This window comes from Ailuropoda melanoleuca, chromosome 13 (assembly GCF_002007445.2).
Source record: "Ailuropoda melanoleuca isolate Jingjing chromosome 13, ASM200744v2, whole genome shotgun sequence".
Classification (NCBI taxonomy): domain Eukaryota; kingdom Metazoa; phylum Chordata; class Mammalia; order Carnivora; family Ursidae; genus Ailuropoda; species Ailuropoda melanoleuca.
This window is the reverse complement of record NC_048230.1, coordinates 72,690,255-72,708,363: the sequence shown is the minus strand read 5'-3', so window position 1 is coordinate 72,708,363 and position 18,109 is coordinate 72,690,255. Positions and strand designations below refer to the sequence as shown.

Genomic DNA, 18,109 nt, shown 5'->3' with positions numbered 1-18,109 from the left:
CAGACGCTTAACCGACTGTGCCACCCAGGAGTCCCTTAACATTTGTGAAGTAAGAAAATTCTAGAGATGGAGAGTAAGTGGTTCCCAGGGAGGTTAGGGATGGGGAGGGATAGTGGGTGTGGATATAAAAGGGCATTAAGAGGGACGCTTATGGGGGCAGCTGGTGTCTCAGTCAGTTAAGCATCCCACTCGATTTCGGATCAGGTCATGATCACAGGGTTGTGAGATGGAGCCTCACACCCGCCTCCACGCTGGGCATGGAATCTGTTTTGAGATTCTCTCTCCTCCTCTTCCTCCGTCCCTCCCACCCCTCTCTAAAAAAGAAAAAAAAAGAAAAGAGGGATCCTTACGGTGATAGAAGGCTTTATCGCTGTATCAATGTCAATATCCTGGCCATAATATTTAGTACATCTAGTACATGATCATGGACGTAAAATGTATAAAGGATACAAAGAGTCTCTGGATTATTTCTTACAACTGCATTTAAGACTACAATCACCTCAAAATAAAATTCTTAATTTTTTTAAATTTTTAAGTAGGCTTCACACCCAGCATGGAGCCCAACGTGGGGCTTGAACTCATGACCCTAAGATCAAGACCTGAGCTGAGATCAAGAGTTGGACCCTTAACCAATGGAGTCACCCAGGTGCCCCTCAAAATAAAAAATTTAATTAAAAAATACATTCTTATTATATAACCAGAATATAAACTGAGAATATTAGACTAGATGAGTGATTTCAAGTTTTCTCTCACATATAAGGGGGCCCAAGGAGGGTAAGAGAGAAAGCCCAGGGACCTCCATTTCCTTACCCCTACCCTTTCCACCAGAGCATTTTACTTTTACTAGTTTAATACATCAATCCTAAAGAACACTGTGAAGAAAGAGTTACATGGTTTAAAAGTATAACACGTGCAATAGCTTGGAAGATCTAAGGGCCTGTGGTCTCTACATCCCTACAACAGTCAGGTTCTTGCTCAGGACACAGAACTCTGGGGACCTTCCCTGACCAAGTTGGGTGGAAGGGGGTAAATCTAAATCTTCTTTCCTTTCAGCCAGATGAGCTGTGTGTGATACAGCTGGGAGGCCTCTGATCTCCCTATGTAGGATGAGTGTTTATCTGCAGAACTCAGGTCTGAAGTTCTTGCACAATTTCTAAGCCTCAGTAGCACTGCCATTTTGGTAGCAGCAAAAGTCAGCCTGTAGCCTGTCATCCTTCAAGGCCGGAAATAGAAGGGGCACGGCAGAAAGGAAAGGATTTATACTCCTTAGCAAATCAGAGTTTGCTCACCATGGGGCACACACTCCCACCGAGCATGGACAAGACACGCCATGATGACCTGACAAGGAGGGCTGGATGGGGCAAGGTGACTGGAGACAGGCAGTTCAGTGTAGCTGGCAGTACGACAGAGCAGGGAGGGCGGGCCTGATGATCAGGAGGCAGATCCATACCCCAGCTCTCAGAGCCTCAGTTTCCATGGAGACGATTCCCGGTGATGAGAGATTTTCCCCTTTGTATGTTTACTAAGAGCTGCGGCACCCGGCCCTGAGATGCTGGGCCGACATCTTGTTTTCTTCTCAGAACGCTCTTGAGGTGGTACTGTTGGTTCCGCATTTCACAGTCATCAAAAAACAAAACGAAACACTCCCCCAGCACAAAACCCCAACAAATGTATTTTAAAAATAAATAAATGGCGACACTGTCACCGTTTCCCTCAGTACTGCTAAGGGGACTAAATGCTGTCCTGAGCACGTAGAGCCCCCCAGGACCTGGGCTCTTCCACAGGTTTCATCGCCTTCTCTCACAACACAATTCCAGAATGAAAACGTCATGAGAAAGGCTCCACGTCCTCTCCTCACCCACTTCAGGGGTGCGGGAGTCAGCGAGCGGGCAGCACCCAGAACAGCAGCTCTGTCTGCTGCTCCGGGCTGGCCTCACTTCCCTCTGTTCCATGGTCCACTCTGTGCAGAACAGACCCGGGCCCTGCCCTCAAGGAGCTCACAGGCCAGGGTGGGGGAGACCAACTCTAATCATAAAATACCCACTTGTTAAATGCTTAAGATGGTGTTACGAAACCTCAAATGTGGGGGGGGGGCAGGAGAGGCTTCTCTGCAGAACTGATGTTTCAATGGGAACTGAAGAAAGAACCGGAGCAGGCTGTGTGAGGAGGCTGGGGAGAGTGCCCCAGGCACAGGGCGGGGGGGGGGGGGGAGTGTGGCATGGTGGCCAAGGCACAGCAACCAAGGGGGACAGGGTTGCAGGGGTTAGGCTTTAAGCCTCATCAGGAATTTTGTTCTCTATCCTAAGAGCAACCAACATTCACTGGAGGGGTCTGAGTATTTTTCAGTATAAAAAATTTTTTTAATTGTGGGAAAATACATTCAAAATTTACCAGCGTAACCATATGTAAGTGTATAGCTCAGTGGTGTTAAGCATGCAAATTATTGCGCAATCACCACCACCACCCATCTTCTGAACTCTTCATCTTGCAAAACTGAAACTCTGTACCCAGTAAATAATAACTCTCCATTCTCCATGTCCCCAGCCCCCGGCACCCATTATTTTACTTTCTATCTCTATGAATCTGACTACTATAAGTATCTCATATAAGTGGAATCATAAAGTGTTTGCTTGAGTGGTTAATTTTGCTTAGCTTAATGTCCTCAAGGTTATTCCATGTGGAAGCATAAGTCCAGCTTTTCCTTCCTTCTTAAAGGTGAATTGATGGAGATAGAGACCACACTGTATGTATACCACTGAACGTATATGCTACATTTTGTTTATCCATTCATCTGTTCTAGGTACTCATGGATACCTACATGGCTTCCACCGTCTGGCTATTGTGAATAATGCTTCTATAAACATGAATGTACAAATATCTACTCTGGACCTTGCTTTCAATGCTACTGGGTATAAATTCTTGGATCATATGGTAATTTAATTTTGTGAGGAACCACAACACTGTTTTCCATAGTGGCTGCACCTTTTTATATTTCCTCCAACCGTGCACAAGGATTCCAATCTGTCCACGTCCTGGACAACACTAGTTATTTTCTGTTATTTATTTATTTATTTTTTGATAGTAGCCATCCTAAGGTATGTGAGGTTGTATCACTGAAGGATTTCAAGCCAGGGTTTCAACCATGACTATGTTTTAAAAAAGCTGGTCTGACTACTACGTGGGAAATCAACTCAAGGGTGACGAGCTCGAGCAGAAGTAGGGATCTCTTCACATAAAGGCTTCATGGAAGGGGGGCAGAGACAAAGGGGTGGCCTCAATCATGGAGGCAGATGGTATGCAAGTCTGAGAAGAATGGAATGGGTTCAAAATGGTTATTCCTGATTAGATATAATAAAATGCAACAGGGTTTCTAGGCAGTTCTGATGACTGTGAATTTACACTGATGCCAGGCTTCCTCTAAAATCAAGGAGATCAATGAGAATGGCAAAAAAGTCCCTACAATGGGATAAAGTGGAAATAATTGGGCCTAACCATGTAACAATTTCATTACACTTATGGAAAAAGAAGCATTCAACTAAGTACCCTCTGAACATAAATACTCGGACTATATACGTCCTCAGTGGGACACAGCTGAATAAAAAGAACTGGAAAGAAACTGTATCTGAAACTTTATTTGGTTGATTTGTCCTTCGTTGATACTGATGCAGCAGGTCAGAAACTATGTGTGTATTTTAGGATCAAACAAATGAGTACATATGTTGATGCCACTGGAGATCGGAGTTCTCACCACAGAAGAGAGCTGAAGTACAGCATAAAAGAGTAAGAATCCCATGCTGTTAGATTAAAAATGAAAGCATCAGTTTAAAATTTAAGACTTTAAGGAAAAAGATTCCAAGCTCTATTCATTCACTGAAAGGGTCTGGAAACAATGGCATCCTTACTATTAATGAGCACATTCAGGGCCCAGATTTTGGTTTTTAAATATGATTCCCCACTAACAGAAATCATGGCTCCTCAGAAAACCAGCTGACTTCAAGGCAGGGGCAAGAAAATTACAAGGTGAAGCTGGAACATCTTACTGTGTCAGAAAGTATGAAATACTCTACAAATGATGGCGACATGTCAAAAGGACAAAGGAGGCAGCCTAAAAGGGTTCCCACTGGTCAACTCTGGAACAACTTAAGCATCCAAAGAATGACAGAAATGGACCATAACTTAGAATACAAAAGAATCTTTCAGTCTACACTGGTATTTTAAAAAATAAAAATAACGGGGACAGGAAGAATAGAAAAAAAAATTTTTTTTTGGTAAAAAGTGCTGATAAATGTAGAAAGAATGATTAAGATAGAAAATTACTGTCTTACAGTTATCACTGTAGTAACAGACTCAGGCAAGAATCATCAATCGATGCCAAGACCGCTGGATGAAAGACTGCTCGGAAGCAGGGTACTCATGGTCTGTTGGTATAATCCCACAGATCACTTATTAAACACAAAGGAAAATAGACGCCCTTACGAGAGAGAAAGCTGGCAGACACTACCAAGTGATCAAACTGAACAGAGTCAACGAGACAGACGTCTGCACCTGATGTGAGACACTGAGAACACAGCCTCACCTATGTAATGCTCTTGTCAAAAATGTTCAGTCTGAATCAAATGATGAGCAAATAATCTAATCAACCTGATCACTAGGAAACAGCCTGAACATTCTACATGATAACTGACCTGGAGTCTTTAAAAATACCAAGGCCAGGGAACACAAACATCTAGGAAACTGTTCTGGATTAAAGGGAGTTAAAGAGTCATGAAAATAAATGCGCTATGGGATCTTTGGCTGGGTAAGAAAGAACCCTCAAACCAAAAAACCAAAAGACTCCAGGATGACTGCAGGGACATCACCATGGTTTGTGTATTAAGTGATCTTCCTGTAACCTAGCTACGTCCCCAAGTGTGAGAACTGTGTTAAGGTTACACAGGAGGCTGCCCTCATACGAACGAGGAGATGCTGCTGAAATATTTAGGGGTAAAAGTTCAACAGAGTCTGGAGATAATTCTCAGGTGGTTCAAGAACACAAAAGCACACAGAAAAATTAGGCAAATTTGGCATAACGTTAAAAACTGGTAAATCTAGGTGATAGATACATGGGTGTTCACCATCATTTTTGCAAACCATCTCTTCTGTGGGGTCACAAATTTCAAAATAAAAAGTCAAGAGAATGAGAAAATAAGCCAGACTGGGAGAAAATCTTTGCAAAACACATATATGATAAAAGATCGTTATCCAAAATATACAAAGAACTCTTAAAACTCAACAGCAAGAGAACAAACCAATTAAAAGATGGGCCAGAGACCTGAACAATCACCTCACCAAAGAAGATATGCAGATGGCAAATAAGCCTATGAAAAGACGCTCCAAGCCGTACGTCATTTGGGAACTGTAAATTAAAACTACATGCTTATCAGAATGGCCAAATCTGAAAAACTAACAGCACCAAATGCTGACAAGTGTGGAGCAACAGGAACTCCCAGACTCTGCTGGTGGGAACGTGAAACGGTACCGCCACTACGGAAGACAGTATGGCAGGTTCTTATAAATACAAACATACTCGGGGCTCCTGGGTGTCTCAGTTGGTTAAGGGTCTGTCTTCAGCTCAGGTCATGATCCCAGGGTCCTGGGATTAAGCCCCATGTTATGTTGGACTTCCTGCTCAAGGGGGAGCCTGCTTCTCCCTCTCCCCCCTCCCCCCGCCACCCCTGGCTTGTGCACTCTTGCTCGCGCACTCTATCTCAAATAAATAAATAAAATCTTAGGGGGAAAAAAAAGGTAAACCTAGTCCCACACTGCCAACAGTGAACCTGAACGTAAACTACGGCATCTGGTGAGAATGTGTACTGATGCAGGTTCTTCTGTTGGAACAAATGCACAGAATGCTGACAGTGGAGGCTGTGTGGGGGTGGCTGCAGGGGGAGGTGTTCACAGGAACTCTCTGCACTAGCTGTTCGATTCTGCTGTTCACCTAAAGCTGCTCTAAAAAATTAAGTTCATTTTTAAAAAAATGTTGGAGGTGGAGACCAGATTAGGCACACCTTTTCTCCAGGAGCCTACTGTGACTGACCCCCTGGCCTAACTCCACGTCTCCCCTGGAGCCACTGCAGCACTTGTGGACTCTCGCTTCTACCATTTTACTTCACGTGGCATTTCCCCTGTGAATCTTCTCTTAAAATAAATTAAAAACAGAAAAGAGAATTTAGACCTTGCAGATAATCTACTCCCACTTCCTCATTTCACAGATGAGGACATGGAGGTCAAGAGAAATAAAATGTCCAAGTTAGAAGTCTGGGACCTGGGTCTCTGCACTCCTGCTCCAGTGCTCTCTCCCCTATAGCTGACTGCCTTCATGACACAGTACTGGGAGTGACTATGCCCAGGAGACAAAGATCATTCTATTAACTTTTCTTGACTCTCTGGACTTCTCCACCCCATTCCACTGTTTCTCTCTTCTTTTTCCCAGGGAAAAGCCATCACTTAGAAGTACCTGTGGAAGTCAGCCAGGTGTTCTGAATCGATATAATCATCCAAATTCAGGGTCAAATCTGATACCTGCTGTGACCCACTTTCCTAGAAAAATGAAAACAGAAAACGAGACTGGGGACATTTCTGGGCTAATTGGAGAGTAACAATTAAATATTTAAGTTAAAGAAATATGCATGCACAAAGAAACACACCAGGAATGTCTGTAATATGCAAAATACCCTTCCGGTGCTTGGGGACTGCTCTGATTTAGAAATATTGCCTTTCTGAGACACAGCCCAGTAAACCTACTTCTCAGGCTCTTTTGTAGCCTGGCCACAGGCATGTAACTGAGGTGCCACACGGATGCACATCTTTGACTTGGAGGTGGGCAACATGGAAAAGCAGACCCAGCAAGGGGCAGACATCTTGCTAATGAGGGGAGCAGCAGAGGCATCAGTGGCTCACGAGAAGGGGCTCGAGGGCCTGTAGCCTAAGCCAGCACCTCACCTGGGGCGGTGGCAACAGCAGTGACTTCCATGGTGTGGTTTTGAGGCACTGTCTTGAAAGCCAGCCTTGAACCTGTTTCTCTACCCCTTCCAACAATTCAATGGCTATCCCAGTTCTTTTAATAAACCAAATCTGTTTAACTTGAGGGAATTTTGTTATTTATAACTAAGAACTCTGTCTGATACAAGATCTAAATGTTGGTCGAAACAGAAACGGATAAGATGAACATAGGGGAAGGGAAGGAAAAATAAGATAAAAACAGAGTGGGAGGCAAACCGTAAGAACTCTTAACTATGGGGAACAAACAGTGTTGCTGGAGGGAAGGTCGGTAAGGGGATGGGGTGAGTGAGTGATGGGCATTAAGGAGGCACTTGATGTAACGAGCACTGAATATTATACACAATTGATAAATCACTGAATTCCACCCCTGAAACTAACAATACAGTATATGTTTAACTAAACTGAATTTAAATAAGGGGGAAAAAAACCAAAAAGGGATAAATACATTCTGGTATTACAGAATACTAAATAGTAGTTAAAATGAATAAGGTATATCTATATGCATTCCCATGTAAAGACCCCCCAAATATATTGAGTGAAAAAAGCCAGGTACAGTGCACTACAGACTGCATGCTACCTTTATATGAGCACACAGGGACAACCAGGACAAACTTAACAAAAGAGTCACTGTCCTTGGGGTGTTTACAGTCCAGTGCCGGAAGACAAAAATAAACCACAGGACAACTAAGTACATAATTACAAACTGTGGTAAGGACCAGCAAGGAAATAAAATGAAGTAGAGAGGCATAATTTAGATTTTTCTGGCAGGTGAGAGTAGGTAGTCAGGATTATACTTTTTGAGGAAGTGAAAAATGAGAAGGAATGAGCAGGGGCTGAAGGGAGAAAGGTGCATGTGAGGCAGCCCACGGTGGTGGGGAAGAGTTTTCCATCCCTGGAAATGAGAAATATAAGGGCGCCACGATAGCAGGGAGGGAGGCTTATCTGAAGAACTAAAAGTAGCCCCCTGGGCCTACAGTAAGCTTTCCGTCCCTGTTGTCACCGAAAGGATTTACCCTAATTTATGTAATCATTCCCCTGTGATGAAGTCCCTCCCTTGGTAATACCAGAAGGTGAACGAACATCTTTGAGCACAAAGCTTTTCTATGTGGAGGATTCCTGTCTTGGTTCCAAAAGTAGGGTCACTGGGTAAAGTCCTCACAAACATTTAAGGCTCCTGATCCGAACTGTTCAATGGGCTGCACAAAGGCGATCCCCATGTCCGCTCCCACCAGCAGATGCCAACATGTCCCTGAGACTCACCAGCACATTGATGATCACGCTGTTCTCCACGGTGACAGCCTTCACAAGGAGCTTTCTGGACCCATCCTTAGACTCATACCGGAGGACATACAGGTCTTTATTGCTATTCCATTCGGCCGGCAGCAGTTCTGATTTCTTATCATCGGGGCCTGGCTGAGAAGACATGAGGGTTGAGAGGAGGAAGATCTTCAGAGCTCAACACAGAGCTGTGAAGGACCTTGCAGGTAACCTAACCCCACTCCCTCTTTCACAGATGAGGACACAAGAGGTCAAGAGAAATAAAACATCCAAGTTAGAGGTCTGGGACCTGGTCTCTGGACTCCTGCTCCAGTGCTCCCTCCCTTGTAGCTGACTGCCTTCGTGACACAGTATTGGAACCTGGCCAGAATCTGCAGCCTTGGTTTGATAAGAATGTCCTCTCCACCCCCCTGCCAAAAATAAGGCCAATCTCCTGAAGTGATACCGTGAAATTCTCATACAGTGTTTTTCTAAGTTCAGAACCTGGACCATCTGCAGGAGGATAACCGAAGTGTTGACAAAAAGTAAAGATTCTAGTGTATTCCCCTCCAGACTACTGTAGTGGTTTCACAAAAATGATGAGCAATTTTCATACACACACCAAATGGAGCACAGGTACAAGATAAAACATAAGTGGACACCTGTGTGTCACCTAATTAAGAAACAGAACACCGCCACTGCCAAAGCCTTAAGTAGGGTACTCCTAATGAATCTTATTCCCCTCACAGGTCATCACTACTCTGTATTTTTTTAAATGTCCTTACTTTTCCTTATAGCTGTATTACTATACATACAACCCTAAAAATATATTTCTTCACATGTGTTTGAATTTATATAAATGACATCACCTTTATCACTTCCTTTTTCATTCGATATTGTGAGATTTCGCTGTGTCAACACATTTGACCACATACGGTCCACTATACAGCGCTCCACTGCAGTACACTTCACAGCTATGGTGTGTCCATGTACGCGCATGCTGCCAGGTACACACTCGCTTGTGGACGCCTATGCGGGCCGTGTACAGGTTTGCTGTTATGAACATCTGTGTATTCGTCTGCTAGTACACAGGTGGATGAATTTCTATAGAGTATGTGTGGGAAAAGAACTTTGAATCTATAAGATAAAGTCAAACTGTCTTCCGAAGAGGTACTGATTTACACTTCCACCAGCACCGTACGAGAGTCCTTGTAGTTCCATGTGGTCGGCAACACTGCCACCGTCTAATAAATTTTTGCCCACCTGGTGGGTGTAAAAATGCATTGTAAAAATGAGTTGTGAATTCTTCCTTTTCCTTTAAACCATCCTAGGACTTTCCTTTTACACACTGAAGTTTGAGAAATCGTTTTCAAGCATTTCCATAGGAAAAAGTAATCAAGTGATTCCTAGATGGGGAAAGATTTCTTAAGATCCAAAAACAAAAAAAGCACTGTTTTTGAGACTTTCCAAATTGAAAGCTTCTGTTCAACAACAGACATGGCAACACTAACAGGCAGCCACAGGCTAGGATGAGATGTTTGTGTGGCTACAGATGAAAAAGAATGAATAACTAGCACATTAAGGGAATGCCCGGAAAATGAACAATAAAAATTGGGAACCCATTTGAAAAACTGGCAAAAAATAGGAACAAGCAAAAGAAAGAGCAGATAACAGTATATCGAGGGCTGGTCAACTTGACCACCACTCAGACAAATACAGGTTGAAACGATGAGGTTTTATCCATTTCTCTAGTCTTCGTTCATGTGGGTGTGGGGACAATAGGGCCCCTCAGACACTGTGGGTGGCCACTTAACACTGCTGCAAACCCTCTGGAAAGCAGTCCGGCAGCATGTGGCGTGCTCAGGTAAGCGGACACCCTCTGACCCCAAACTTCCATTCCTGGAGGAAACCCTGTGCACAAAGGCACAGCGGACATGACAAGGAATCTTCACCAGAGCCTTGTCATGAACACCAAAGTGGAGGTGAAGTGAAAAAATACGCTCATGGTGGAATACTATATAGGAGTTAGGAGGAACAAACTAGGGGCGCCTGGGTGGCACAGCGGTTAAGCGTCTGCCTTCGGCTCAGGGCGTGATCCCGGCGTTATGGGATCAAGCCCCACATCAGGCTCCTCCGCTATGAGCCTGCTTCTTCCTCTCCCACTCCCCCTGGTTGTGTTCCGTCTCTAGCTGGCTGTCTCTAGCTCTGTCAAATAAATAAATAAAATCTTAAAAAAAAAAAAAGGCACAAACTAGATCAAACTGTAGCATCACCGATAAAGGTAAAAAACATAACTTAAAACTATAACTTGAAGAATGTAACCTCAGGGGTGCCTGGATGGCTCAGTCTATTGGGAGCCTGACTCCTATTTCAGCTCAGGTCTTGACCTCTTAACCTCAGGGTCATGAGTTCAAGCCCCATGGTGGGCTCCATGCCGGGCATGGAGCCTACTTTAGAGAAATTTTTTATACATATGTGTATACACACACATATATATTTAGCCACACACACACATATGTAAAAAAAACTTAGTTTTTCTTAGACATTAAGAAAAAATGAAATTTACAGCCTGGTATCGTTTATGTAAAAAAATTTTAAAACACACAAAAGTAATCCATATATTTTTTTCACAGATACCTATTTATATGGCTAAACACAGAGCAAGTGGATTGGGAAGCTTTGTACTCAGGAGAAAGCGGTGGGAGGAATTGGACCAAAGATGAAGAACAGCAGAAGACAAAGGTCCAGCCCCGCAGCCCTTACACACACCAAGAACAATGGGAGGCCAAAAGCAGAGAATCACGGGCCTCTCCTCTTCAGTTACCCTTGGTGCTCAGGAATCCAATGGGGGAAGTGGTCCCAAATACAATTTGAGATGTTGCAACTGGCATGGTTTAAAAGCTGGCTGGATGACAAAGAAACTCACAAGCCTGAAGCAAAGAAACCAGAGTAAGGAAAAACAAAAGTGAAACGAAACAAACCAGTCTCCCAAGTGAGAAAGAGAAACAATCCCTCACCTCCAACTGGGTCTATTTCCTGTAACAGGTTTAGTGAATTTAAAGTTTACTTTGGAAGCTACGATTTTGATAATGTGCCTTGTCTTTGTTCTGTCAGAGGCCTGTGAATTTATATGTATATCTTCCACATGCAGCATTTAACCCACCAGAATCTTTCCTTGGAATACAGATAATCCAGTGTGCTCAATCTTCCACACACTGGCTGCAGGGGAACTGAAGGTCCCAGCCCAAGGGCTGCCCTGATATGGGGAAAACAGGCGGGACCGAGGGACTGGCCCTGATGATATCAGGTCAAATTTGGCATTTCAACTGTGTTCTAGGTCCTGACCTCAAATATCAGGCCCTCCAGAAAGCTGCAACTGGAAAGTGGCCAAAGCATACAGCTGTGGAGTTTAATACCCTCAGATGAAAAATTTAAGGGCTCAGAGGGGCTGAGAATTGCCTAAGGTCACAGTAGGTCAGATGCAGAGCTGGGTTTGGCATTCAGAGCTCCTGGTTGCTCGGTCTATGGCTGGAGAGTTTTCCCAGCCAGATCCACTAGACTGGCCCCAAGAGAGTAAAGATGGTTGTTCACTTAGGCGACATCCTAGGGATAGAAGCATTGTTCAGTGGCCATGAGTTCACCCCTGGGTCTCTGGGCTAAAACGCATTCAAAGAAACAAAACAGATCATTTTGGGTATTTCCTCTCTTTTGTCATAACCTTTAGATTCCTACACAGAAAACAAAATTCTCGAACTTTTGTCTATAGCCTTCTCTAAACCCCTTGCCACCTAACCACCTTGCCACCTCTATAAAGCTCTTAGGAGTGGTACTGACTCCAAAAAAGTAATCCAAATTCAAATATTGGGTTTTTACTGAAGCCAGTGGCCTCACTGCTCTTCTAACCGAGTTTTACATACACAGCTGCCCTGCACAAGAAGAGATAAAACCAAAGAGAAAGGGGCGCCTGGGTGGCTCAGAAGGTTAAGTGTCTGCCTTCGGATCAGGTCATCATCCCAGGGTCCTGGGATCGAGCCCTGCATTGGGCTCCCTGCTCGGCAGGGAGCCTGCTTCTCCCTCTCCCCTGCTGTTCCCCCTGCTTGTATGCGTACTCTCTCTCTCTGTCAAATAAATAAATAAAATCTTAAACAAAAAAAACAAAAAAAAAAAAAAAGAGAGAGAAAGACAGACAATTTAGCTTTCTAGTTAACTGTCAATATACTATATGATGAAGCACATACTTTTGGGAGCTTCCTCTCTCATCACCCCTACAAGGATGGGGCACAGGAGGTGGCTGGAAAGGCAACATAAACATTCTCTGAGTACGCCAAACACTCTTGGTCTCAGTGGAGTCTGCTGGTCCCAGGCCAGAAAATTAAACCTGCTCTTAAATAAACTACTAGATGCCTCTCTAAAGGGCTTCTACTCCCATGGAAGTTGACTCAGCAGAAGTCAGAGGAGCACAAGTGCAACCTGAGCTTCGGGGAAAGGGCACAGAAGCAAAAAGACACACCAAAGAGCAATACAAACACCGAGCCCCAGAAGGCACGCATGATTTAGCTCTGGGGTGGACAGTGGGCAGTGCCTTTCAAAACCCTCCTCCCCACTCTCCCTGGCCTCCTGCAAGGCATCTGGGGCCCACATCTTTTTCTGGCCTGCATGAAATCAACAGGTGGCACCATGAACAGAGTGGAATTAGATGGACCTTTAGGAATCAATCAAGGATCTTTTATTTTTTTTAAACCAGTATTAAAATGAGATTGTATTCTTTCTGCACATTTCACCTGAAAAATTGAGGCCCAGAGAATTTGGCAAGGGAATGATGCCAAAGGAGGCAATGACCTATATGAACTCATGTCCCTAAGCTGTCAGAACAACTCAGAGCTTTGGACAGGTGTGTGAAAGGACGAGTGGCGGGAGCAGACCTGCAGTGTTGATATGTCCCGGTGAAATGGGGAGAAGACAGGGAGTTGCACAGGCCCTCAGTAACAAGTTCCTGTTCTGGGGGGAGAGATTCCAACTATGTCAGAGCAGAAATAGCTAGATGGGAGTAAACAAGGTGACATCCATGAGGAGAGGCAGAGAGCAGGGCAGACCCGTTAGATCTGAAGGACAGGGGGAACTGAGAGCCCATGGATGAGCCCCAAGGGCAGGACCAGGTAAGTCTTCCTCCCCTCTCCAATCCCACTGCACTCCACGCCATTCTATACATCAGCTTCCTGGACCTCCTAAGCAAAGCTGAAATGAAATGACAGAGGCAAGTGAAAGAGTCATTCAGGACTGGAAAGGTGAAGTGGGGGGAGTGAGGAAACATGAAGTTTCTGTTGGGGACACTATACACTGGAGTGGGAGCCCAACACTCGTGGGTGGAGACGCCATCTCCACCGGGTCCCAAGGCCTGAGATGTTGAAAGGCAGAGTAAGTGGAATGCAGTGCAGGATGGACAGAAAGGCCAAGAACAGAGCTATCTGGGAGGAAAACATGGTTCCTCCTTCCAGGTGTGTGTGAATCCCCCTTTTTTCCAGCCTTACATCCAGTCCTAGATTCCACACGAGGAGACAAGCACGTGTGAGCCTGGAGGGGGGTAGGGATGGGGGATACTAAGGGTGTATCTGGGGTCCCTGTGAGATACTTGAGGTCTGGGACAGAAAAAAAAAAAAAAGGAACCAGACATCCATGACAGTTCTTGTCCTTCTGATGTGACTCCTGCTGGTGGGCATTAAGTATGAGAGCGGGTGGTGGTCTTGCTCACTGCTCTAAAGGACAAAGGAATGGGGCAGCAGGGGAGTGGACGGGAGTGCCTGGCTCTCAGGGCTCAGGATGTGTAAACTGTGTTTGAGGAGGGATCCTTAAAGCTCTGTGTCAGGAAAAGAAAACTTAAGATGCTAGATATACATCTGAGAAACTAAGAATTAGGGAGTTAGAACTGAAGCAGTTACAAATGAGAGTAAGGTTAAAATCTCACCATAAGAGATGCAAAGGGCGAGGTGCCCTACTCCCCAGAGCTGATCTAGGTTCTGGGGATGAGAAGAACGGAACAGCGAGGGTCCGGCTAGGAATCCTGCGTGTATGTGCGACGTGTGGCCGGGACCATATTTTCTCTGATGACGTAGAAGAGAACTGAAGGGGCAGAAAGGGGGCCAGGCCCAGTTCTCACAGGAAGCTACCGTGCAGGATGAAGTGGAGCGTGAAAGTCACAGGGAAGGGGCAGGGAAGATGAACAAAGGCTCCCCCAAAGAATTATGCAGTAGGCAGGGCCCCGCAGTCCTGGGGCTCTGCAGGTGTGATGACAAGGCCCCCAGCTCCCCCAGCTCGGAGGGGCAGAGCCTGAGAGTGGGAGAGCAGGAGGGGCTGACCCTGTAGGGGCAGCTGTTGGGGAGGTAACCTTAGCTGGCTCTCACATCCGGGGTGCAGGGGTGTACCTGTGGGGCGGGGGCGGGGCGGGATGGTGACTGTTTCCCAGAACCTGAGCTGGCTGGGTATGACATGGTGAGTGGGCTGCACTGGGCCCTTCAGTAAAAGATGAAAGGTGTGTGTGCTCTCTGGGGCCGTGCTGAGAAGTGAAGAAAGCGTCCCTGAGTGGGGCTGAACAGATCAAAGCTCACCCGTATAAGCGTGCTTGGATTCAGATTATCCGGTGGAGGTCCGAGTACAGTATTGAGTACCGCCCTCCCCTCCCCGACGCTGTGTGGGAAGGAGCTTGGTGGAGTTCAGGCAGGTGAGGAGTGGTCCGGGGAGCTACGCCCCGTCTCAGTGTCAGGTCCACACGATCCTGGCCTGGGAGACAGCCAGGCCGTGCTGAAGCGAGCTTCTGTCCTCAGGTTTCCAAACCCTGTTGCGCCAGCTGTGTTGTGAGCGGCGCTGGGCCGGGCCGACAGAGCAGCTGCCCGACCCGCACACCAAACCGAAGGTGCCAGGAGCCCCAGCGCCGGGACTCGGGCGGGGCAGCGTCAGGCGCTCTGGCCCAGAGTTCCGGTCCTTGGATCGGGGCAGAAGACACCTCACCCCCACCACCCTGGCCCCAGGCCGGCTCTCTGGAGTACCTGGTCGCCGACACCCAAGGCGTAGTAGCCGTGCGTCACCACCTCCCAGTGCAGAAAGCAGATGAGCGCGTCCTGCGCGCAGGTGATGGCCGGCGCCGCCGACGCGTACAATACCTCCAAGCCCGCCATGTGCGCCCCCGGCTCCTGCGGGCGAAGGAAGGAAAGGAGACAGTGCCGTGAGACGGCTCGGCCCCGCAACTGCGGAGGACTAACCTCCGCTACTCCGCCCGCCCAGGCCTCTCTCCACCTGCGGCCAAAACGGAGACGCCCGGGGGCGGAGCGCGGCCGCCGGAAGTAGCTCCAAGCGCCGGCTCAGTAGCGCGAATGCGCCGGCCGGAAACTGGAGCGGAGCACTTAAAGGTTCCGCCAGGCCGCTGGCAGGCGGGGCGGGGCGGGGCGGGGCGGGGCTCTTTAAAGCAGTAATCTCCTTTTTCCAGGTAGTTGGAGGGCTCGCCGCAGGCAGCATGTTAAATTAGGTCGCAGGGAGAGGCCACGTTGTTCTGAGCCACAGACCTCCCATCCGCAGAACGGGGTGGGCATACGCTGGTGGGGGAAGAGTTTATAAGATATGGCTAAAATATATTCATAATAGTTGGCACGTATGCAGCTGGCACGTACGTGCCACATTATTCTAAATGCGTTACTTGTACTCATTAATTTAATCCTCACGACCCGACCCTATAGAATTGGTATTAATGATAGCCCTTTTGACAGAGGGGTGAATTTGACCGCGATGACGCAGCCAGCCAGTGCGTGGCAGAGCTGGTGCTGGGACCTAGCAGTCCGGCTCCCAGGATAACGTTTATTGTGTGTTAGATGCTGTGCCAGAACATTGACAGCACCCTATCAACAACTCTGTGAGGTATGCTCCATTATCATCCCCATTTTGCACATGACAAAACCAGCTCAGAGAACTGAAGCCGCTTCCTCCGGGAAGACTCAGCTGCTGCTCCCAGAGCCGGGGCTCCTAATTCACTGACAAATTTCAATCATTTATTTGCCTGTCTCCGTGATTTTTTTTTTTACCTCCTATTATTTCTTCAACACGTTTCTCAAAACTCACTTGTTGTTGCTCAGATTAATTTAGTTTTCCCATCCCAGTCAGCACCCCATGGCAAGCCACCATCATCTCTCATTTGGACGCCTGCACCAGCCTCCGAACCACCCTAGTCCATCTCTGTCTTCCTCAAGTCTGTTCTGCACTCTGCATCTAGAGATTCTGTTAGGACATAAGCCAAATGACATCCTTCCTCTGCTTAAAACCCTCCCGGGGCTTCCATCGCACTCAGGGAAAGTAAAGTCCTCCCCATGGTCTGCAGAAACCATGTGCATATGGTCTGTGCCCTCCCCCCACTCACCTCTCTGACATCATCTCCTCCAACTTTTCCCTCATCCCCTGCACTCTTGGCTGCAATAACCTTGACTTCCATCCTCTCATGCCCACATCTGATCCAAAAGCAAAGCTAGTCAACTTTAACCTCAAAATGTATTCTGAATCAGACCACTTCCTACCGCCTCCAAAGCCTTCGCCCTGGTCTGATCCTCAAGCATCTCATATTTGGACTATTGCAGTAGCTTCCTAACCAGGTTCCCTCTTCCACATGTTTGGTTCTCCAGGTCTCTGCATGTACTGCTGTCTCTGCCCGGAATGCTCTTCCCCCAAACATCTGCATGGTTTGCTCCTTCATTTTAAGTGACTCCTTCTCTCGCCTCCTCCTGGCTTCAGCAGACGGCTTCCCCAATGCACATCCAAAATAACCTCATCTACCCTTTAATCCCTTCCTTACCCTGCTTTCTTTCCTGCAAAGCGTTCATCATAACCTGACCTTATATCAGGTATTTCTTCGTTTGCTTGTTTATTTAATGACTGTCTTCTCACTAGACTGTGAGAAGGGAGCAGAGACCATGTCCGTCTTGTGCACAGCTTTCCTGGCTCACGTATATACTTATTGAATGCTGAGTGAATGAATTATTGGTATGAGCTCAACTTAATTGGGCCAGTCTCATCCCTTTTGCAGCTCAGTGCTCACTTTGTTAGCTGCCCCACATCACTCCACATTTTGTGTTCCTGGGACTCCTGTGGGACACCCAGATGCCTGAACCCCATTTGCAGAGATTCGAGCTGAGTGCCTGAGGTAGAGTGCAGGGATGTGGACCCCCCTCTGGGGGGTGCTAAAGCTGATGAACTCCTGAGATATACTGCGTGTGGCCTAGAAGCTGTTTAGCCTTTCCACTGAGAAGCTCTGCACTTTTAAGTGTTCCTGTTTTTGCTTTGCTCTATCTCCTCTGCTTTAAATGTCCTTCCCCAGTTATTGAAAATTCCATCAATCCGTGCACTCGTTCATTCACTTACTGTTTCACTAAACTGCCGCAGGCTGTGTTGCCATGGACGGCCGTGCAGGCTGTGCAGGGCACGAAGGTGCCCTCCCAGCGGCAGCCCTGTTCCTAAGTACCTCCTGTGAACCAGGCCCAGGTGAACAAGCTACAGATCCTCCCACTACGGAGCCCACTGTCTAGAGACAAAAGAATTACAGACAAAGGTACCCCAGTGTGAAGACTGTCATGACATAGGGGCGCTTGGAGGTCTGTGCAAGCCCAGAGGAGGCATCTAATTCAGGCTAGGGGTTAGGGAGGGCTTCTTGGAGGAGGAGATGCCCAACGACACTGAACCATAATGGAAGAGTGGGAGGGAATTGAGGCACAAATGGTATTCCCATAGAAGGGACTGGCCCACGCAAAGGCATGAAGGTGTGAAATGCGGCTAGTCCTGT

General features: G+C 46.7%; 1 protein-coding gene across 1 annotated transcript in view; it reads right to left on the bottom strand.

Annotated features, from left to right (window-relative positions):
- Window positions 1–15,654, bottom strand: part of PSMF1 (proteasome inhibitor subunit 1) — a 40,898-nt gene extending 25,244 nt beyond the window's left edge. The window contains exons 1-4 of the mRNA XM_034639889.1: window positions 15,586–15,654; window positions 15,339–15,482; window positions 8,302–8,454; window positions 6,497–6,579 (exon numbers count right to left, since the gene is read on the bottom strand). Of these exons, the coding sequence (XP_034495780.1) occupies window positions 6,497–6,579; window positions 8,302–8,454; window positions 15,339–15,467 (365 nt within the window). The 5' untranslated portion in view covers window positions 15,468–15,482; window positions 15,586–15,654. The remainder of the gene's footprint in view (window positions 1–6,496; window positions 6,580–8,301; window positions 8,455–15,338; window positions 15,483–15,585) is intronic.
- Between the last annotated feature and the right edge of the window lie 2,455 nt (window positions 15,655–18,109).